Raw genomic sequence first — 22,163 nt, 5'->3', positions numbered from 1 at the left:
TGCCATTATACGTTGTGCCATCCTGCTCCTCTCAGACATAAGATTTTTTTTAAAGTTCCTTAATAATGTTTTTATGGTATCTTCCCGATTTTAGAATTGTTGGGTTTAAAATACGATCACTTTGACAACTTCTGCAGTGCTCTGCTACGTCCCCAAAAGTTTCTGCCCCTTCAAAATTTCATCAGCCACATATATGTGTATATATATATATATTTATATATATATGTATATCTTAACTCTGCTAACATTGAATATCATCATTTTTGTGAACTTTTACTAACTTGATGATAAAACACTTTATTTTCAGTAGTAACGGAGGAGGGCATTGGAGAAGGACCTATTATGAGTGTAGAGATCCCAAACCCACTGGAGTTTTTGCATAATGCAAATTCTTTACATAAAACACATTTGCATATCAGCAGTGATTCTTGCCTTGTTTGCCACTTGCATCAATGGTGGAAGAAGCTTCCACAGTCATGAAATTGTTACCTCCTGGAGTACCAAGTCTTGAAATTATGTAGACTATGGTATGTTGGGTAATTTAGTGTGTTATATTATATAGTACCTGCTTGCAGAAAGATAAAAATGACTAGAAATTAAAAGATACAGTGATATAAGGCACTAGACAGAATCAGAAAGATTCTGTTCAAATCCTCTCTTGTACATTTATTAGCTGAACATCCTTAAGCAATTCATTTGGTCTCTCTGTTCCTTAATTTTTTTATCTGCTAGATGGTCTTGAAGGTCCCTTCTAGTCTATGATCCTTTGATTTTTAGTATCCTCTGGATACCTGAGGAAGAGAGCTTGAAATGTTATACATATTGTATCTATCAATGATGGGAGGAGGGCCAGGCAGGAGTGTGTTTAAGCCTGGGGATGACCAAGATGATTGAGATTGGAAGAAAAAATTTATATCCCTTGCCCCTAAAAAGTAGAGTTTTGTGCCCTTATAAATTAAATTCTTTCTAATAATTCATTTTCTTTTTGTGTCCCAGTAGCTCAGTTATGTGACTCTGAAAACAATTTGCCTCTAATTTTAGAGCCTAATGCTAATTGCAGGACTGGGTACCATAGTCTGCTTGCCGGATTGCAAGTAATCTGATTTCTAAGTCACATTTCTATGAAAAGTTTTTAAAAAAGTTAACAAAATACAAACTTGAAATCAAGCAGCCATTAAAACCTTCTAAAATCCTACTCTGGTAACATAACATGGCTTAGAGGTGCATCCTGGGTTCTCAAAGGCCATTTTTGGGGAACGTAAGCCCTGCAGGGACCCACTTTAAAATGTGATCAAGGGACCCCATGATAGGAAAGAGTGACAGATTTGGATTTGAATCCTAGCTCTGCTATTTTTTTTTTTTTTTTTTTTTTTTTTACCTCTGCAAAGCTTCTAGCTTTTTTGGACATTATGTACTTCTTTATAGTTAGTTGCGTGACTCAGCAGTGAGGTCAAGCCAAATGGATCCCTGCAGGCTGCACATTGACTTAGAAAACCACCAATGAACGTTATCCATGTTATATTTATTATATTTTCATTTTCATCTGGTTCTGGCCCTAAGGAGTATTGCCAATGGCTTTCCCTTTGTCTCCACCATATAACTTGTAGGCTCCTTCCAGGTATTAAATCCTACAAATTTGTAAGTGTGGGCCCACTTATAAATTTGGGGGATTTAATACTTGGAAGGAGCCCAGGATAGGCTTGAATGGGACTGATTGGATGAAGTTTTCTCAGTTTAAACCACAGGCAGCAGACAACATTGGTGACCATTGGTCAAGGATGCTTACTTCCTTTTAATCTATCCAATGAAAAGGCTGGGGTCTTTTGCTATTTAACTGGATGTTCTACTTCCTGCTGGTCAGATTGAGCCCATGGCGGGAGCCGGGAAACCTCCTGTGTGTGTCTGGGCCTCTCCCTGAAGGGACTAAATAAATGCTTTCCCTTTGTACCTGAAGATGTCTCTGGTTAGTTAATTTGGAAAAGGGGTCTAGCACCTGTCCCACACAGTGTAGCTAAATTTAGGGGTGAGGTTTATACAAATTTTTTCCCAGCCACAGCCACTGACAAAGACTACTTAGTATATTGAGTGCCTGCCTTGCTTTCTTTTCACATCATGAGAATGTAGCATATAAACCAACTAAAAATATTATCCTTCACTCTTTTTTTTTTCCTCAATAGTATTTTTTTCCAGTTATATGTAAAGATAATTTTTAACATTTCATTATTTAAATAGTATTATTTTTCCAAATACAAGATAATTTTCAACATTTCACCTTTGCAAAACCTTGTTTTAAATTTTTCTCTCTTTTCTTCCTTCCCCCTTCCCTAAGACCACAAGCAATCTTTTAAAGATTAAATATATGCAATTATTTTAAACATATTTCCATATTTGTTATGCTGCTCAAGAAAAATCAGATCAAAAGGGGAAAAAACAGAAAAAAGAGCAAAACAACAATAATGAAATGGGGAAGCTACTATATTTTAATCCACATTCAGTCTCCATAGTTCTCTCTGTGGATACAATTGGCACTTTCCAACATATCTACTGGAATTACTTTGAATCACCTCATTTCAACATTCATTTTTATAAGATTTTGAGTTCCAAATTTTTTCTTTCTCCCTCCTTTACCTCTCCTTAGCTAGATGGTGCAGAGGATAGAGCATAAGCCCTGAAGTCAGGAGGACCTGATTTCAAATCTGGTCTCTGACACTTAATACTTCCTAACTGTGTGACCCTGGCAAATCACTTAACCTCAATTGCCTCAGGAAAAAAAATCTGATATAGGTTATACATGTACAATTATGTTAAACATATTTCCATATTAGTCACATTGTGAAAGAAAAGTCAGAACAGAAGGGAAAAAAATTCACAAAAAAGTGAAAATATTATACTTCAATCCACATTTAGTCTCCATAATTCTCAATTGCAATTTTGTTATAGTTGTTGTTTTGGCATCCTCAGCACTTAACACCGTCCCTGGCACTTAGTAAGTGCTTAATAAATGCTTATTTACTGACTGATTCTCACTAAGAAGTGAAAGGCTGCATCTGTGATGATTAAGGGTGTGCCCATATTGACAAAATCACAGATACCTAAAATATGAAAAAGAACTAAAAACTCAGGGTGTACAAAGAACTAACTCATTAACACTTTCCCAGGCTATTCCTCCAATGTCCGGGGGTTATGTAAATGAGGACAAGATAAACTTGTGGAACAGACACTAAAGATAGTTGAGCAGTGACTGCATGCCCACAAGACTCTGACTTACCTGAGTTTAGGTGCATGGCAGAGAAAGGAGGCTTGGATGAAGGTCTGACAGAATGATGTACTTTCCCTTCCTGAGAGCATCCTAGAAGGAAAAACAGCCATCAACCAATCTAACCAACATAGGAGGCTCATGGCTGCCCCCATCTGAATCCAAATTCTCATCTGAATTGATCCTATTTGTCTATTTATGGGGAGCTGGTATCATGAAGGCCAAGGGGACCTTGGGATTGGGATTCTATTAGAGAATTTCTTTCAGAATATCTTTGTTTTTTTTGTTTGTTTTTTTTTTTAATAGCCTTTTATTTACAGGATATATACATGGGTAACTTTACAGCATTAACAATTGCCAAACCTCTTGTTCCAATTTTTCACCTCTTACCCCCCCCCTCACCCCCTCCCCTAAATGGCAGGATGACCAGTAGATGTTAAATATATTAAAATATAAATTAGATACACAATAAGTATACATGACCAAAACATTATTTTGCTGTACAAAAAGAATCAGACTCTGAATTATTATACAATTAGCTTGTGAAGGAAATCAAAAATGCATGTGTGCATAAATATAGGGATTGGGAATTCAATGTAATGGTTTTTAGTCATCTCCCAGAGTTCTTTTTCTGGGTATAGCTAGTTCAGTTCATTACTGCTCCATTACAGAATATCTTTGTAGGAGCAGCTAAGTAATTCAGTGGAGTTAGGAGGACCTGAGTTCAAATATGACCTTCTATGAAATATCTCCCATATGTGAAATGATAAAGCTGAAAAAGATAATGTATTCAAATATGGCAACATGGATACTCAATGTTTATTTAAAAAAATAGTTATGCCTTCCACATCTTGAGGTTATGGGTGTGATTTCTGTCCCCTGACCATGATGTGGAAAATCTTTGCAAAATTTTTGACCCTCCCTTCATATCAGAGAAGAAGTCTGAGTTATTATGGCATTAAAAAATGAAATGAGTTCATATTATGTATTATTATAATATATTTTATGCATGTCCGAATTTCTAAGCATTTTTTGTCTTCTGCTAGCCTTTGCTTGTCATAAGGTTTCCTCAAAACTCCCCCCCAAATTCCCATTAAATTTTTTATGCTGACCCATGATATATCAACATTGTGATGGGGAAAGTTGCAATATGGAAGTTATAACTGTATATTGTGTTTCTATAGAGCCATATATTTTCATATTGTGTGTGAATGAAGTAATAGATTAGCACTCTAAAAGAAACACAGGTTTATAACTGCATGTGTAAAGAAGGGGATTTGCCATGAAGACTGAAGGAAAATCATTCTTCCAAAGAGTGGGTTTTTAGCATTTAGATACCAAAAAGCATCTGTAGGAATTTATGAAATTAGTTAGTGACCCAGAATAAAAATCACATGGGGACATGTAGCACAGCATTGTCTAAACGCTCTGATACTTTCTAAACCCTTAAAAATAATGTGTGAATTCTTTTGTTCAAGGGAGAATTTCAGAAAATGCTCCTACAAAACCTTCTTCATTGCTGTGTCACAGCTAATTCATGTTTCATATTGGGTTGTACGTGAGAGGGGATGTTTCACCATAGGATCTGAGCATAATAAAGTGAACTTCTTCCCCATCGTTACTCAATTGGGAGAGAAAGAGAATTACCATAGATTTGTTTGAGGACGGCTTGCTTGTTTTGCCTGATGAGGGAGCTGCTCTTGTTGGTAGATTTGGGGGTCTTACAAGATGAGGCTGGTTTCGAGGCCTTAGGGTTCAGCTGTTTCTTCTTAGCAACCTGGAAGAGAAAGGCTGTTTTCTCTTGTCTACACGCATCCTCATCTTCTTCACCTTGATGCTGAGCACTGCAAAGCTTGGACAGTTTCTTTCGTAGCTGGTAACTAAGAAAAAGAAGAGCATTTATTTGAGGTGAGCTAGTTTCGTCTGAATTTCATGAACCAGTTCCCGTGGAAGGTTGTCTGAGGAACTTGGGAATTCACAATGGCTGCTAATTTAGTCAATGAAAAATATTTGTTTAACAAATTTAATTCAATCAGGTATTGTTACCACCATCATCAACTAATTGTGATTGGGCTTTTCCCTAGATATACAATATTATATTGACTATATTTAAAATTAGTGTTTTGTTTTGTTTTTTTGTTAGCTACTCCAACTAAATATGTACTAAAAAATCCAAACCAATTTGTAGACATAACATATATCTGGAGGATGGAGATTTGCAACTTTTTATTAAGTGCATTCAATATGTCTACTCCAATTAAATATGCACCAAAAAATCCAAACCAATTTGCAGATGTAATATATATTTGGAGAAAGGAGATTTATCTGCTTTATTATTTCATTTTCATTAAGTGCATTCAATATGTAAAAGTTTGTTTGGTTTGGTTTTTTACACAGCAACATTTTCATTGAGACTAAGATAAGGCTTATTCAACATCAATTTACAAATTTAACAAATATTTATTAAATGTCTACTAATGGGCAAAACATAGTAGAAGAAGACTGATAAAAGATTTGAGTGAAGAACATGAAATAAAACATCTCAAGTGAGCATTTATTAAGCACTTACTATCTCCCAAACTCTGCATTTATTTCCAGGGACAAAATGGGGAAGAAAGTAGTCCTTGCCTTCAAAAAGCTTATATTTTATTTCAGGCAGCAGAGAAGGGATAAGGTGGACTAAGAAAAAAATTACTTTACCAAAGGGACAGAGAAATGTAATGTCTCTAGGATAAAGGATAGTGAGTGATAGTCTCACTATTTTTGATCCTGGACAGAAAATTTATTTATTGTTTCTATTTCAGAGTACTTCATTTTATTAACCTATGTTTAAAAATTCTTTATATTTTATTGGTGCATGTTATTTTTACACTTGTCATTTCCCATTTTTTCTACTCCTCCATTAACCCCTTCCTCCCTGCTTCTTCCTTTACTACATAGAAAAGTCAATTATGCAGAACCAACTAATACAGTTGGGTTATGTATGCAACCCCACACTTCTTTTAAAAGAGAACTATTTTTCCAGGACCAATATAGTGTCCCAAATGTTTTAGTGAAGTTTGAGCCAAATAAAACTTAAAACTATACAAAAACTACACAAGTTTTAAGTTACATAAAGCTTAGAATTGCGCTAAGATTTTTGAGACAAATTCTTCATAATTAACCAGTTGTAGGGCTCCCCCATTTCTTTTTCTCTCTGGAGCTGTTCTTGCTTAGCTCAAGCCCCAGGCTAGAAAGAACACCACCCCATTTCTTTAGTGAATTCTATCCCAAAGCAGCCAATTCAAAACTTATCAAGAGGGCTGTCACATGAAGAATTTTCTTTTTTCTGGGAACAATTCTTTTACAAATTTTTGATATTTTTCCCAAATCATTGAACTTCAATCCTAAATGGTATTACCCAATTTCACCCCTTCAGGGAACATTTTTTTTCTCTCCAAACTGAGCTTCCTGAATCCAAGTATTTCAAATACCAAGTAGATCTGAATTTGTTCCTTGGTTACTAATGCTACAATTTTTTTTAGTTGTACATCATTCGTTACCATTTATTTTCAGAGTATATAAACTGACATAAGAGAAAAAAAGGTTCTAACAGTGGGGATAATGGTTTTAGCTAAGTTTTAAAGACAATGGAAGTTTGTACAACAGCTACAAACCTGGAATCTCATGAACAACATAAATACTAAATTGACAAATAAATTTCAGGAGTATAAAAGCATTAGTTTTTTTCAATTAAAAATAATTGAACTTCATAATTTCTTTGAAAAATAATGGTGTTATGGAATCTGAGTTTGTTATTTCTTAGACTAGATAGGCATAGGGTACCCTTTTTTTTTTTTTTTTTTTTTTTTTTTGGTGGAGGATACTCTCTTGATGTCCCTTCATCCATTTCCCATACAACATGGTTTCAAGACTCTCTGGCCTCTTGGCTGACCTTTGGTTTGTAAATATTCCTTTTAAAATGTAGACAAGTGCTTGACTTATAGATGAGAAAACAGAGCCAGAGAGGTTGATCTTGGATATGCCCAAGGTTATACAGTTAGCTACCAATCAAAGAATTTAGAGTTCAGGTTTTTTTTTTGTCCTTGAATAATCCAAAGTTAAGATTTGAATTGTCAACTGAAGATTATTTAGAAATGAAACTGAAATATTTTTGAAATTATCAAGTAAATCAACAGAAAGGCAGTTTGAGAAAAAATTCTACAGGAACACACCTACTGTGTGAAACCAGATATGCATGTATGTTCTGAGTCATTTTGGCAAGAGTGAGTATTTATAAAGGAGAAGACTACTCTACAGGCCAAAAGATCTAGACTCTTAAATCGTTATGGCCAGTTCTGGAAAAACTTTGAGATTATGGGAAGACCTCTATAGATGCCCTAGTGGATAGAGTGTTGGGCCTGGAATCAGGAGGATCTGAGTTCAAATGCAACCTCAGACATTCCCTAGCTGTGTGATCCCGAGCAAATCACTTGACCCTGTTTGCCTCAGTTCCCTCATCTGTAAAATGAGCTGGAGAAGGAAATGACAAACCAGTCTAGTATCTTTGCCAAGAAAACCCCAAATGAGAGCACAAAGAGACAGACATGACTGAAATGACTAAACAACACCTGGTTTAAAAAATTTTACAAAAAAGAGAATGGAGGTTTGTAGCTAATCCATTCCCTGGCATAGTGTTTTTGTTTTTGTACATAGTAGGCACTAACTTAATGATAGACTATATACCATGTAGCTAACATTTATATAACACGGCTTTAATGTTTCCCAAGCATGTTATTTTATTTGATCCTCATAATAATGCTGTGAGGAAAATGCTATAATTATTCCTCTTTTACACAGAAGAAAAATGAGAAAGATCAATATTAAGTGAGTACCCAGGATTAGGTGCCTGAGGACAATGAGTGGTCCAGCTTGTGATCTCTGCTTTCTTGTGGCTTAGCTGGGGTGTTTCTGTTGCTGCAACCATTTCTCTAGGGTAGGGGTGGTTGTCACTTCAGGAAGGTTGGGGAGTGGGGAGAAGAGTTGGCAGGGAGCTAGAATGCCTTAATATTCTAATATCTCACAAAGTATTAGACTTTGTGAGTGGTGTAAGTTCACCATTTGGGGGGTTTTGAACAAGTTCAGAATCTACTTTTCTTGATTTGGGGTTTTTGAACAAGTTCAAAATTTATTTTTCCCTTCCTCCTCCACTCCACCATCCCCAATAACCCCTTAATAAAATTGAAAATTGAAGTGGGAGAAATCTACATTGTTTTTGGACAGAGAAAGCTCAAACTTGTTTATCAAAGCCCAGAATTCAATTTCTAGCTTACATTATAAAAGTACTTTAAGGATCACAAAGCATTTTGAGTACATCATCTCATGTGAAACTGATAATAACCCTGTGAACAGTTAGACAATTCTCCTCCCTATTTTACAGATGAAAAAACTAAAGGTTTGAGTTTGAGTAAATTGTTCAGACACACACCTAATAAATGGCAGCAGATAGAGCTCTGAAAACGGGTTACTAAGTCTAGAGCTCTCTCACTGACATCAGCCTTCATGGATGTCAGCCTTGAAACCAGAAAATCCTAGTTTGGGGGAACATTTAAATAAGAGTTAATTTTATCACAGCATTATTAGATTGTAGGTATGAAAAATATTTGAAACTACCTTGGAGGTAGAAGATATATGATAATGATTATTTTAAGGGATGGCAGATGATGAAAGCTTTGGTTGATTCATAAAAGTATGGAGGTGGGGGACTTTAGAGATTATCCAAATCAGTAGTTCTCAAACTGTTTAGTCTAAAGACTCTTTTACACACTCAGTGATTATTGAAGACTCCAAAGATTTTTGTTTAATGTGGAATATATCTATTAATGTTTGCCATATTAGAAATGAAAAGTCTTACTATTATTATGAAACTAGTTTTGGCCTCAAAGCTCCCCAAAAGGTTTCAGGGATCCTCAAGGGTGTCCAAGCACACTCTGAGAACCACTAATCCAGTCTAATCCCATCACTTCCTGATGAAGCAGCTCAGGATAATTTTGACTTGCCTAAAATCATTTGGCTTTTCATTGAGATGACTGAATAGAACCCATAGTTTTGATAAATGTGTGGACTGCACAATTCTAATAAATCCACAGAGATAATTTAAAAAGTACTTTCCTCAAATAACCTTTTTTAGGAAGATAGCACAAGTATTATCTTTCATTCTAATTTTGTGGATGAGAAGACAGACTCATAGAGATGGAATAACCAGAACTTGAATTTAGAACTCCAGTTCTAAATGCTCATAATTTGATTTCTAGTCCTGATTGCATATCAGCCATGATACTAGAGCTATATTGTTGTTGAGTCACTTTTCAGATGTGTCTGATTCTGTGATCCCATTTGGGGCTTCCTTGGCAGAGATACTGGAGTGGTTTGACATTTCCTTCTCCAACTCATTTTACAGATGAGGAAACTGAGGAAAATAAGATGAAGTGACTTATCCAGGGTCTCACAGCTAGCTAATGTCTGAGGCCAGATTTGAATTCCTGAAGATGAGTCTTCTTGAGTCTAGGTCTCCATTTAGCTGCCCTAGCTCTATAGCAATTTATTAAGAAAAAGCTACCTGTGATTGATACTTGATACCACACAATAACAAACTGGATACCATCCTACATGTCATTTTTTCCTCATAGTCTTAAGATAATAAACATAATTAAGAAAGAGTTATAAAACTTTTCCTCGCTCCCAAATACAAATCCAAATGTACCATCAGACAACTTCCTAAGATTCCAAGTTTCTAATCAGGAATGGCCTGGATTGGTAGAGGCATTTCCTCACCAGTAGTGACTTATACTAGTGAGATCCCAAATCTGATTCAAAAAGTATAATCAGAGTTTTCCAAGTGTGAGATTCTGATTCTGTATTCATAAGTAAAGGGCCATTTAATTAACTTTTTTTTTGGACTATCCTCCAATCAACAGCATTACTGGCTCTTAAAGAGTCATAGTGTTTGGAGTAAGATGGCTTACAGAATCTTGTTGAATTATTCCTCTAGAATGCTATGGACACAGTAGTCTTAGGAGAGATGGCAAGTCAGTTAGCTGATGGAGGAAACTGAAGGCCAGAACTCCTTTTTGTGCTAAAGAAAAGATAGAATTCCCATCATTGCAGTCAGTGAACATCTGTCTTTTTGAACATGGTTTATTTTCCCTGTTAGTTTAGGTCTCATTTTGTCAATTTCTGATGTTTTCAAGAAGAAATTTAAGAAGCTTTCCTTCATCTTTCTCCTTTTCTTCTTACATCTGAATGCCTATAAGAGTCTGTGAATCCTCATGCTTTCTGTCTATTTGTTATTCTTATATATTCAGTGACAGGTATCTAAAACTGCACATACTTACATGCAAAACCACATATACACTACTGTCTTGCAACAGCCATCTTATACCAAATACATTACCATCATCAGAGCCCCCTAATCCCAAATAGACCACCACGTTCCCTTGCACCATCAAACATCTGTAAGAAGCTTTCATCCCCCAACTCTTACCTTGCAGGGGCCATCACAGATTACATCTCCTCAGAATGGAAAATTGCTTTGTTCCAATCTTCAGATCTTCTCTGAGTCAAAGACTCCTTATCTCTATACTGTTACCACAAAAGGAGGAGTTTTGGATGAAACTACCTAATAGGTTCTAAATTGAGAGATGTGGAACCTCTCGGGTTAATCTAAGGGCAGTAATGGCAGATATAAGTTGTGCAACTGAAAAGGATATGTAATATTTATGGTCGTGTTTTATCAAATTTGGCTAGTCCAGTACTGTTCTTAAAAAAAAAGAATAATAACAGACTGTATAGGGCTTTCAGAATTACATTATATTTTTAATATACTATTTCATTTGATTCTCACTCACAAAAACCCTTTGAGAAAAGCACCACAAAGAATTCCTTTTATAGATGACTCACAACCTTCTTGGTAACTTCATTTTCTATCAGCAGCTCCCCTTGGTTTTGACTCCATGGAATAACATGTCCTTGGGCTGGGTATTCCCCAATGGCTTCCCCTTCCTTTTCAGCTCCTCCATTAGATTAAAAGCTCCTTGAGGGCAAGGACCATCTCTTTTAGCATTTAACATAGTAACTGGAACACAGTAAGGCACTTAATAAATGTTTATTAAATTGAGTTGTTATAATACTAATATTATAGGTGAAAAAAGCAAATAACAGAAAACTCAAATGATTAGCTGCAAGTCATACAGCTAATAAGTGGTAGAAAAGATATTAGGTCTTTCAACTCCAAGTTTAATCCTTTTACTACAGCTGTCCCAAATCACATGTAAATGGTTGATAATAATAGTAGCTTCAACATCATTTAATGACAATTCACTTTCTGACTTCCCCTAGACAAAAAAGTGTCCATGTTTGGTACACTCTCACTAAACAACATGGTGGTGGTCATTGTTCATCCTTCCTTCTTGAAGATGAGCACTGATATTACAAGGGTAATATCTTGACTTGTATATAAATTGGATTTAAGTGAGGCAGAGCTGGTCAAAGTCATTAGCCTACTTACTCTTCCAGAGACATAGGAAAGACAAAAAAATCAAGATAATTTGCAGTGGATGACCTTGGTCTTTCTAAATTAAGGTCTTTTCCAGGTTCCAGTTTGTCTGGGACCAAGGCAATAAGATATCCATTCAATGACTAAGGACTAGATCAAACAATATAGTTCACTGTAACTGAATAGTAAAGAATTGTTTTAAAAATCACTTTATATTTAAAAATCACCTTACCTTCTCCATGCCCTCTGAATCACAGCGGCAGCATGGTTTTTTTTCCGGAACAACTCTTTCCTTGTTCTTTCTTTTTCAATGATCATCAGCCGTTTCTCTAATGGGAGAAGTTCAATATTCAGATTCTGCCCCATTGGAGAGAAGGACAATTGATCACCCACATTTGCAGATGCTGTTTTTGCTTTCACCAAGTTTGGCCTGTGAGACCCACCAGGGACAGGATGCACCCCTGGATTACTGAGCCCAGGTTTTGCCAATCCTGTTTTACATGGGAGCCCAGAGCAAATTCTTCCTATGACTTCATTATCTGCCCCTTTGCTTCTTTGTGTCCGATTACATGAAGGCTCACTCCCTGGATGGGTGGGTTCCACTTTGGCACTTCCTGGTCTGCTAGAACCAGCTGGAGAGCACCGCTCTCCCTTTAGTTCTTTACTTCGTCTTCTTATCGAGTGCATTCTGGTCCTTGATACCGTTTCATGGTATTTTGGGTGCTTTACGTTTCCAGTTGGGCAATTAGAATTTGGCAAGCATATTTCTGCTCTCCTGTCCAAGGGCTCCCGGCTGCAAGCCACCATCCGCCTCTGATCTAACTTATCTCCAGACCCACTTGCCTTAGCATGAGAAGGATGTGTTGAGACACTCTTTCCTCTGAGAGAAGGCAATTCTAGGCCTTTTTCACCTTCTGACTTAGAAATGTTCACTTGAGGTTTGCATTCATTATCCCTTTCATCGGGGCCAAAATGGACAGAAGGAACTTTGCCTTTGGAATGCTCTCTGGTTGGTTCTTAAAGGAGACAGAAAAAGCAGATGTTTATCAGCACTAAAATTACAAGACAGCTTATTTTGTCGCTTCATTTTTTTATACAATTAGTCTAGAAGGTATTCTACAGCATAGATCCCAACCCTTTTTATTCACTTTACCCCCTTGCCTTTTAGGTCTTTCCTTTATGCTCTATTCAATATGAAAAAATGAATAAATTCTAGAGTTTACCCAATGTAAGGAATTAATACAAGTCAGTTCAATAATAATATTTAACATGAAATTAAATAAAGTTTCATAAAGAAAATTTTCTTTGGTATGTAACCACATTTGTTTTTTTAGGATGAGAGATTCCATTTCTTAGCTACCCATAACAATAAACTTTGGATTGACATGTGGTACAGTGGATAGAGTAAGCAACCTGGAGTCAGGAAGACCTTAATTCAAACATAACCTCAGATATGTACCAGTTGTGTGACTTTGAACAAGTCACTTAACCTATGTGCCTCAGTTTCCTTCACTGTAAAATAGGGATAATAATGGTATTCAATTCCCAAGACTATGAGGATTATAGAAGATAATAATTGTAAAATGCATACCACAGTATATGATACATAAGTGCTATATAAATATTATCCATTATTATCAATAGTAGTAGTAATATCATTTTTGAAAGAAATAGTAGCATATTCAATATGTTGCACTGGATTTGATTAAGAACAGATTGAGAATCCTAATTCATCTTGTGGTTATAAACAGAATCAAAACCTTTTAAGCACATCTAAGAACAGGTTTTGTTTCCCCAAGCGTACAACAAAAATTTGTAACTTCATTGATTAGAAATCAATTCCACAGTTTCTAGTTATTTCAGAGATCCTTCAGTTTGTCTTTAATTGGATTGTTGTTGTTTTTTTTACTCTCAATACAAAAAGGGTTTCATGTTCAGCCTCATTCCTTGGGTTATCAGTAAGGAATTATTTCTTCAATCATCTTTTTCAAATATTTTAGATTCATAATTCCTTTCCTACTTCACTTCACTTCTCCACTGCTTTCTCTCCAAGTACTCAATATTTTTCACTTTACATCATTCCACAATGACAGCACTGGTATTAATTAGATTTTCCAATATCCCTCTCTCATTCTTATGGTCCTTTCCAACTCTAATATTCTTTATTCTTCCCTTTTATAGCCATCAGTCACTTTGAGATTCTACATCCTTTCATTAAGTCACCCTCGTCCTGGATAATTTTAATGGAAACAACACCATATTAGTCATCTGAAGATCCAGGTCACAGTTCTAGCTTTGTCTAAGTCTCATTGTGTTATCTTGGGAAAATTATTTGCCCACCTACAGTTCCTCAGCTCATTCATATTTAAAGTGGGGACAGTGAATTCTGCTTAGAGGAATATCATAAGACTAAAAAACCATAAAAGAAGTGAAAATTCTGGGCAAAAATTGTTCAGGCATTGTAAGGTAAGGGAAAGAGTACTAGACTGGGAGTCAGGAGACCTGGTTTCAATACCAGCTCTGATGCTTCCTGTGAGATCTTGACCAGAGCACTTTTCTATTCAAGCCTTAGTTTTCTCATTTGTGAAGCAGGAGATTAGAGTCTCTAAGATCCTTTCTAGCACTAAATCTCCGATTCTTGGATCGTCAAGGTCTCAATCAAGGTTGACATTGTTTAACCTAAGAAGATAAACCTGTAATTATATAATTGAATATTTTGAATAAAGCTAATGAATGTAGCATTTACAAAAATTACTTTTTTTTTTTTTTTTTGCTGAGGCAATTGGGGTTAAGTGACTTGCCCAGGGTCACAGAGCTAGGAAGTATTAAGTGTCTGAGGCCGGATTTGAACTCAGGTCCTCCTGACTTCAGGGCTGGTGCTCTATCCACTGCACCACCCAGCTGCCCCACAATTATTTTTATTAAGGTTTGCAAACTTGGCATTGTGAAGACCGAGTTAGCACCCTTAGAATCAGCAGGAGTCAGGATAAGCAAAAGTCCTTGGTCTTTATTCTTGGTCTTTAGGGGTAGAAGTGAAGGGAATGGACACAGGATCTCTGCAACCTCCTTCTTCTCATCCACCGCCAAAGTGACTCTGGCTTGCCTTACTCCACCCCCTAATCCTTCCCACAATTCTCTGTGTACACCAAAAGATCGAATCAGCACAGAATAGTGGGAAGGGCCATTTTCCAAGCATATGCTAACAGAGTATTGTCCAATCAGTAATTAGCCTTAAGTGGTCGGTTGTCCAACCTCGGTGCACCAATTCAGAGTTTCAGTCCTTTACATGGCACTAGAGGTATTTATTTCCCACTTGGTTACTAATGGGATAATTTGCATCTAAGAAAGTAGTGGTACTTGGGTTATAGAAATCTGGCCCAGATTTCTGCAGTAACTGCAGTTAACTGAATTAACCTCATAGCTGGCTTTGCTTATCTATGCATTTTTATTAAAGAGAATAGAGAAAAATGAAGTAGACATGGGATAGTAAATAAAAAATGTGATAATAAAAAAAAGTGATAGTGAAAAAAAAATAAATAAAAGACATCAGTAGAGAAAGCTTTGTTAGTACCAGTTAGTAGTTAGCCGAAGGAGAGAGCAGTACAGTATAGTTCAGTGGAAAGAGACAGAGGAACTGGGTTCAAATCCTAGCTTTGACAATTTCTATCTCTGTGACTTTTGTATGTCACTTAATCTTCCTTGTTCTCAGTTTCCTCACCTGTTAAATGGGAAGGTTGAACCAAATAACCCCTTATTTCCTTTCCAACTTTTGAATTGTGTTTCTAATATCCATTGCTTCATCAGTATAAATTAAAACATACCTTTTTGTCTTCGGTGATTTTCTCCTTGCCTTTCTGTATAAAGAAATTGCTCTTTTCTGTGTGCTGTCTCTGGGGACACTCCTGGGGATCCTTTGTGGTTTTTTCCTATTTGGCTTGGAGAAGCGTTGCTGGAGAATGATTGCTTGCCAATTATAACTGTGGGTTTGCTGGGCAGCGGTGGAGGCCTGATGGCTGGATTTCGCTTCTCTGGAAGCTGCTGTGCTGGTCCTCGGCATTTCACTGGGCTCAGGGTTCCCCTTGGGTGTTTTCCTTCTTTCCTCTTACTTTCTTCTTCACGTTTTCTGGAATTAAAGCCGATTCTTTTAGCAACAAGATCAAATGTCCAAGGCATTCCAAAGTAGTCAGAGATTCTGAATATTTCATAGCTAGCTCAAATTCATACCGTGCTTTAAAGTTACAAAGCACTGAGATACATGTTCATTGAACATTGAAAGGAAGCTGATTTCACATGCTACAAATTTTGCTTAGCAGGACCTGCTTGGTTATTCAGCAGTTCTTCTATCTAACCATTGGTGAATCCCCATCTTATTCCCCGCAGGGACTGACCCAAATCTTTTTTTCTCTTTCTTTAGGCCCTCACTTGTCTGAGGTGGGCATTAAAAACAAATTATTTATATGGTTAACCAAGTGCCTTAAAATAGGTCTTCTTAAACTTTCTCTATTTGTGACCCATTTCCCCACCCCAAGAAATTTTTATATGACCCCAGGTATGTAGGCATATAAAATAGTTATACACATTAAATATTTATTGATAATAAATCATAAAGAAATTTATCTTAAAACAATTCTTTGGTATACATATAATTTTACTATTTATTAAAGATGAAAGCAAATTTGCACAGTAGTGGGATGAATATGTTTGCTTATTTTTACATAAAAATTACATCTTGGTGTAAAATACTTGATACTTCAAGATGTAGAGAATTCAGAAATCTTTTACTGTTGCCAAATTTTTCATGATCCCCCACATTCAGTTATGTGACCACATTTGGGGTTGTGACCCACAGTTTAAGATGTTTTGCTCTAAAATATGTACATTTAAAAATTAATTGCAAAAGCTATAATCTTTATTCTTAAAAAACAAAAAAAGATGTATTCCTGTTGTATTGGGTACCCTCTATAACAAGGCTACATCACTGAGAAGATTAAAATCAACTCAAGTCAACAAATATTTCCTAAAACATTTCATTATATGTTCAATATAATGCTCAATATATATGTTCAATATTGTGCTAAACACTCAGGATTAAAAAAAAAGAAGCAAAATCTTTAGTTCCCCCCCACCTTTTTTTTTTTTTTCAAAGAGCATACATTCTAATGGGGGGGAAACAACATGTAAAGATGTAAGTATATACAAGAATACATGGATCCTATCTTCTGATCCTTTTAACAAAGTGCTCACTTAAAGAATACCAATAACTTTTTAATTACCACACTGAGAAACAAACATCTTTCTCAGTGCTTTTTGACCTCTCTGAAGCATTTGACAGTTGTTGACAACCTCTACTTCTGTATTTGCTTGATTTTTGAGACACCACACACTTCTAAGCTGTTGCCTACAATTTTGCTGACACATTTATGGTGGAAGTTTCACTACTATAGGTCTGTTCTCAGTCCTCGACTCTTTTTTTTTATCATTATATTTTCTCCCTTGGCTATGTCATTCTCAATCATGATGTCACAATTACCTCTATTCAAGAGATTTCAAATCTATATCTCTAGCTCTGACTCCTTTTAAAATTTTTTTTTTAAAAAATACTTATTTAAAACTACAAAATAGGAAAAAAACATTGTCATGTATACAGCAGAGCATAAGAGAGGATGCAGAATACAAGACAATTTTCATTTGAAAAATTTTCATTTGAAAAAAAACCTTTACAATAAATACTACATATTGCATTCAAAGCTGTCCATCTTTTCTTTCCTTCCTTGTAAGTTTTCTTTTATTTTCTGCTGTGCACTTTTACTTTATCCTTTCCTCCCTACCACTTTCCCTAAGATGGCTACAACTAAGTATGGATATATTTATATATACATATATAGATATCTATAATCACACATATATACATTTCTATACATCTATGTAAGGCCATAGTATGCTTGTTTGTTCTGTTTCTCTGAACATAGATAACACTATCTTTCATCAATCCAAATTTTTCCCTATATATTTTTCTAAGTCCATTAACTCATCACTTCCTATGCACAACAATATTCCAACTTTATATTATCTAGTTATTTTAAATAGTCTAAAACAATATTAATATGGCTGACATAGTATAGTTTCCCTATTTTTCTTTTTTTATTAAAATTATTTAAACTTTAACTTTCTCTGAGATCATTGATCACTACCTCTGCTTGTTTTCAAATAAATTCTACTCTTGATTATTATTATTATGTTTTGTGTATTGCTTATTTCCTATCCCTGATGACTCTTCTGCTTTACTTCTACCTGATACCTTGCCTTGCTATCACTTAACCTACTTTCCTCCCACAACCCTGTCCTTCATCCCCTCCAAGAATCCCTCCTTTATCCTCTTCTCCCTTTTCTTCCTTCTTTATTCCATTCCTATTAATCTACACATCCTTCTATATTTCCTGCTCATACTATTCCCTCCCACTCTTATTTCTTTATAAATTTAGAAGATTTTTATGCATATATATGAATATATATATTTCTCTATTTAACACATTTCTGATGTTAGTGGGATTCCAGAACTACCAGTCCTCGTCCAGCTAATTCCTATGTCAGTTTTTGCTCTGATACCTCATTCTTATAACATAATTACTCTTTTTTTATTTTTGGTTTTTAAAAATCACATCTTTCAAACTACCCAATTACTAATGACAATCTTAGACATATGGTTTACATTTCTATATATAAAGCATAATTTGTCCTTATTGAATCCATTGCAATTAGTCTTTGATATTTACCTTATATTTCTCCTGGATCTCATATATCAAATTTCCTAATAAGTTCAAGTCTTGCAAAAAAAATCCTGAAATTTGTTGAATGTCCATTTTTGTGGTGTTGTTGAAGATTGGACCTAAGTATGGGTATGATAATTTTGGCTGCAACCCCAGTTCTTTTGCTCTTTCACATGTACTTTTCTGTAGCCACTGCTAGGTCTTGTGTGATTCTAATTGTGGCTTTGCCACAATTTTAAATTATTTTTTAAAGTTTAAAATTATTTTAAAATTGTAATTAAATTTTTTTTCTTGCTGCTCATAATGTTTTCTCCTTGACCCAGGGTTTTAGGATTTAGCTATGATGTTCCTGTAAAGTTTCCTTGTAGGATCTCTTTCAGATGGTGACTGGTGGATTTTTTCTATTTCTACTTTCCCCTCTTATTCTAATACTTCAGTACAACTTTCTTTAATTATACTTTGTACTACTGTAACAAGACTTTTTTTTTTTGATTGTAGCTTTCAGATAGTCTGGTAGTCTGGTTACTTTTATGTTTCTCTTCTTCAGATCAGTTAATTTTCTTACATGATGCTTCCATTTGCTTCCATTTTTTCATTCTTTATATTTATATTTCTCTCTATATTAGATTCTTTATTATTTCTTCTCTCTTTTAACTTCAATGGCTTCCCCTTGCCCAGTTGTACTTTTTAGGGAGTCATTTTCTTCCTTATGATTCTGGATCTCCTTTTTTGGTTTATTGACTTTTTTCTCATAACCTTCTTGTTTTTCTTGGATTGTTTTATTGTATTTTTTTTAGTTTGTACTCAGTATCTCTCATTTGATCTTTAAAGTCCTTTTTGAGTTCTTCTATGATGTTTTTTTTTTGGCAGGTGACAATTTAACATTACTCTTTTGCATAGGAGAAGCTCTTTTTTGTTTCAATAACCTCCTTTGATAATGAGCCCTAGTCTTGTCTATTCTCATAGTAATTTTTATGGGTAGGTTCTTTCTCTTTTACCTGCTTATTTTTTTAAAAAATTATAGTAGATTGTTAGAGTAATCACCTCTAGTTTGGGGGTATGAGGGATGGTGGTTCTGGCTTCAGAACCTCCTTCAGTTCTCCCCTTTGGCCTGGAACCCCAAAGCAAGAGCCATCCTCCTGTAGTGCCCAAAGCCATCAGTGTCCCTATCTATTGCTTCAGAACTTACCAGGGCATGTGCTGGTTTCTTCTCACCCAGGCCATGTCCCAGCAGCACAGCTGAGTCTGACATCCCTTATCAGGAGAGGTTCCCTTAGTTTTTTCATGTTACCTCAGAACAGGGCTAACTCCAGGGCTCCCTGATTGCTGTTTCAGCAGAGTGAGCCTGGAGGTGTTTACACTTTACACAGGTTTAGTCTTAGTGCTGGTATCTTTCTTCAGATCAAGTCAGATTATCCTGGGAGGGCCTTGTCCTGCCCCAATTCTTGTTTGTCTTAACTGCTCTACCTTAGCCCTAAAGTGCCATTTTGTCTTGTTTATGGGGACATCTGGAGAGTTTGGGAATTTCTGACACCTTGTTGAGGATATAGAAGGAGAAGGGAAGATTAACTCTTGGGCAAGTAGGGATTGGGAAAATGACACGGGACCAACAGCACAGGAGCACCGGTCACATTTTGTTTAGAATTGGATATACTATTACCTTATAAGGGAGAATTGTATACAGGAAGGATTTTTTTTTTTTTCCTGAGGCAGTTGGTGTTAAGTGATTTGCCCAGAGTCACACAGCTAGGAAGTGTTAAGTGTCTGAGCCCAGATTTGAACTCAGGTCCTCCTGACTTCAGGGTTGGGGCTCATCCTGGAAGGATCTTGAACAGTCAGGAGCTTGGAGAAGTAGGGCTAACTAATTAACCTTATGTTTGTATTCTAAAGAATTGAGTACATCTGCTTCTCAGAAATAAACACTTTCTCCTTAACTCAGTTAATCTGTGTCTGAATATGTGGGAATGTGATTGGTGAGGAGCTATCTCCATTAGGTTTGCAACTAGGAAAGCAGTGGGCTGTGGCAGCTTACCCAGGCTAATTTCCTGACCTTGTCAGAGGTAAAGCAGATCACCCATAAAAGAGAAGGTTCTTCCCACACTAAGATTAAGGAGGACTGGAAAAATCTTCTTGTAGAAGGTGGGACTTTGGCTGAGACTGGAGGAAAGTCTTGAGGCAGAAATGAGGAGGGGGAGAGTTCTAAGAACAGAAGTCAAGGAAAATGCTTGGAGTTGCCCATAAGATGCACTATTAAAAATGACAAATAATTGAGGATTTTACCTCTAGCATGCACGAAAAAAAAACAGATTTTTATAGTGATGTTCAGAGAGCCCACAATGTTTTTTTGTCACAGTCACATTCTTTGTTGCAACTTCATTTTCTCAGAGACTACAATATTTCATGATATGCAGCCAACTATCACAGAAAGAACATTGTTAATAACATAGATCTTAATTTAGGGTTAGACACTTGGAGTCATTAAAAGAATTGTACAATTTCCCAAAGGTAATTCAGAATGTCCTAAAGGTTGGACTTTGCAAATGGATTGTAAACTGGACCTTAGATTGAAAAGGAGGAGGGTGACTGGATGGATTACTTTGGGGAAATTGCATAATTTTCATTTATTGCTATCATTTTCTACAGTGCCATTTCCATGTCCTTATGTAGCACATTAAGAACTGTGATATGTTAAAGTCCAATTGCTAAATATAATTCCACAGTCATTGGTGTCAAACAAACTTGCTATAAAAATCTTGACAGATTTTTTTCCTTTTTTGCATATTGTACTTTAAGTTTTACCTTTAAATATTTTCAGGATGACTTTTCTTAGTTATCTCTTGCCAAGCTCTCTTTAAACTTGATTTTCTTTGCTTCCTGATGCTTTATGAGAAGACACTTCTCATAATCTGCTAGTCTTCCTATGATTTTAAAAATTAATTTATTCCCAGTACTGTCTTTAGCTACCATATCTCTCTGCTTAGGAAGAAGATTAAATGTTTGCTATTTGAAGTGATTTCTAGGCTTTTTTTTTCTTTTCATGCCAATTAATTTATATTTACGGAATAGTGATACTTTGTGTTAATGTCTGATCCTACATCTGCTTTCTCTTTTAGGAATGAATAATTTATTCAGACAGATAAGGTTGGAGATGTTTTAATTGCAAATCTATCTTTTCTTATTTTCATATTTTCTTCTAATTTTAATTTATTTTGATTTTTTTCTCTAACAAAACAACTATCTTACTGTACATAGTCATTTGATTATGACTTCTATGGCAATAATTCACTTCCTGTCTAATGAAATGTAATTAATATTATTTTTTTATGATTCTATGTGATACTATTCTCTATGTCCAGTACCACCCTTGCTCTTACCTTTGAGAATACTTCTCTCTCTCTCTCTCTCTCTCTTTAAGATAGCCTTTTATTTACAAGTTATATGTATGGTAACTTTACAGCATTGACAATTGCCAAACTTCTTGTTCCAATTTTTCCCCTCCTTCCCCCCACCCCCTCCCCCAGATGGCAGGATGACCAGTAGATGTTAAATATATTAAAATATAAATTAGATACACAATAAGTATACATGACCAAACCGTTAGAGAATA

At 35.6% G+C, this 22,163-nt stretch overlaps 1 protein-coding gene across 5 annotated transcripts in view; it reads right to left on the bottom strand.

The window, feature by feature from the left end:
* The window catches only part of INVS (inversin), a 218,573-nt gene that overhangs the window by 4,538 nt on the left and 191,872 nt on the right, over positions 1-22,163 (bottom strand). For all 5 annotated transcript variants that reach the window (XM_031945539.1, XM_031945541.1, XM_031945540.1 and 2 more), the window contains 4 exons: positions 15,611-15,912; positions 12,022-12,805; positions 4,904-5,136; positions 3,269-3,349 (listed from right to left, as the gene is read on the bottom strand). In XM_031945539.1, coding sequence (XP_031801399.1) covers positions 3,269-3,349; positions 4,904-5,136; positions 12,022-12,805; positions 15,611-15,912 — 1,400 coding nt within the window. The remainder of the gene's footprint in view (positions 1-3,268; positions 3,350-4,903; positions 5,137-12,021; positions 12,806-15,610; positions 15,913-22,163) is intronic.

This window comes from Sarcophilus harrisii, chromosome 1, assembly GCF_902635505.1.
Source record: "Sarcophilus harrisii chromosome 1, mSarHar1.11, whole genome shotgun sequence".
NCBI lineage: Eukaryota > Metazoa > Chordata > Mammalia > Dasyuromorphia > Dasyuridae > Sarcophilus > Sarcophilus harrisii.
The sequence above is the reverse complement of the archived record's forward strand: the minus strand, read 5'-3'. Positions and strand labels throughout refer to the sequence as shown.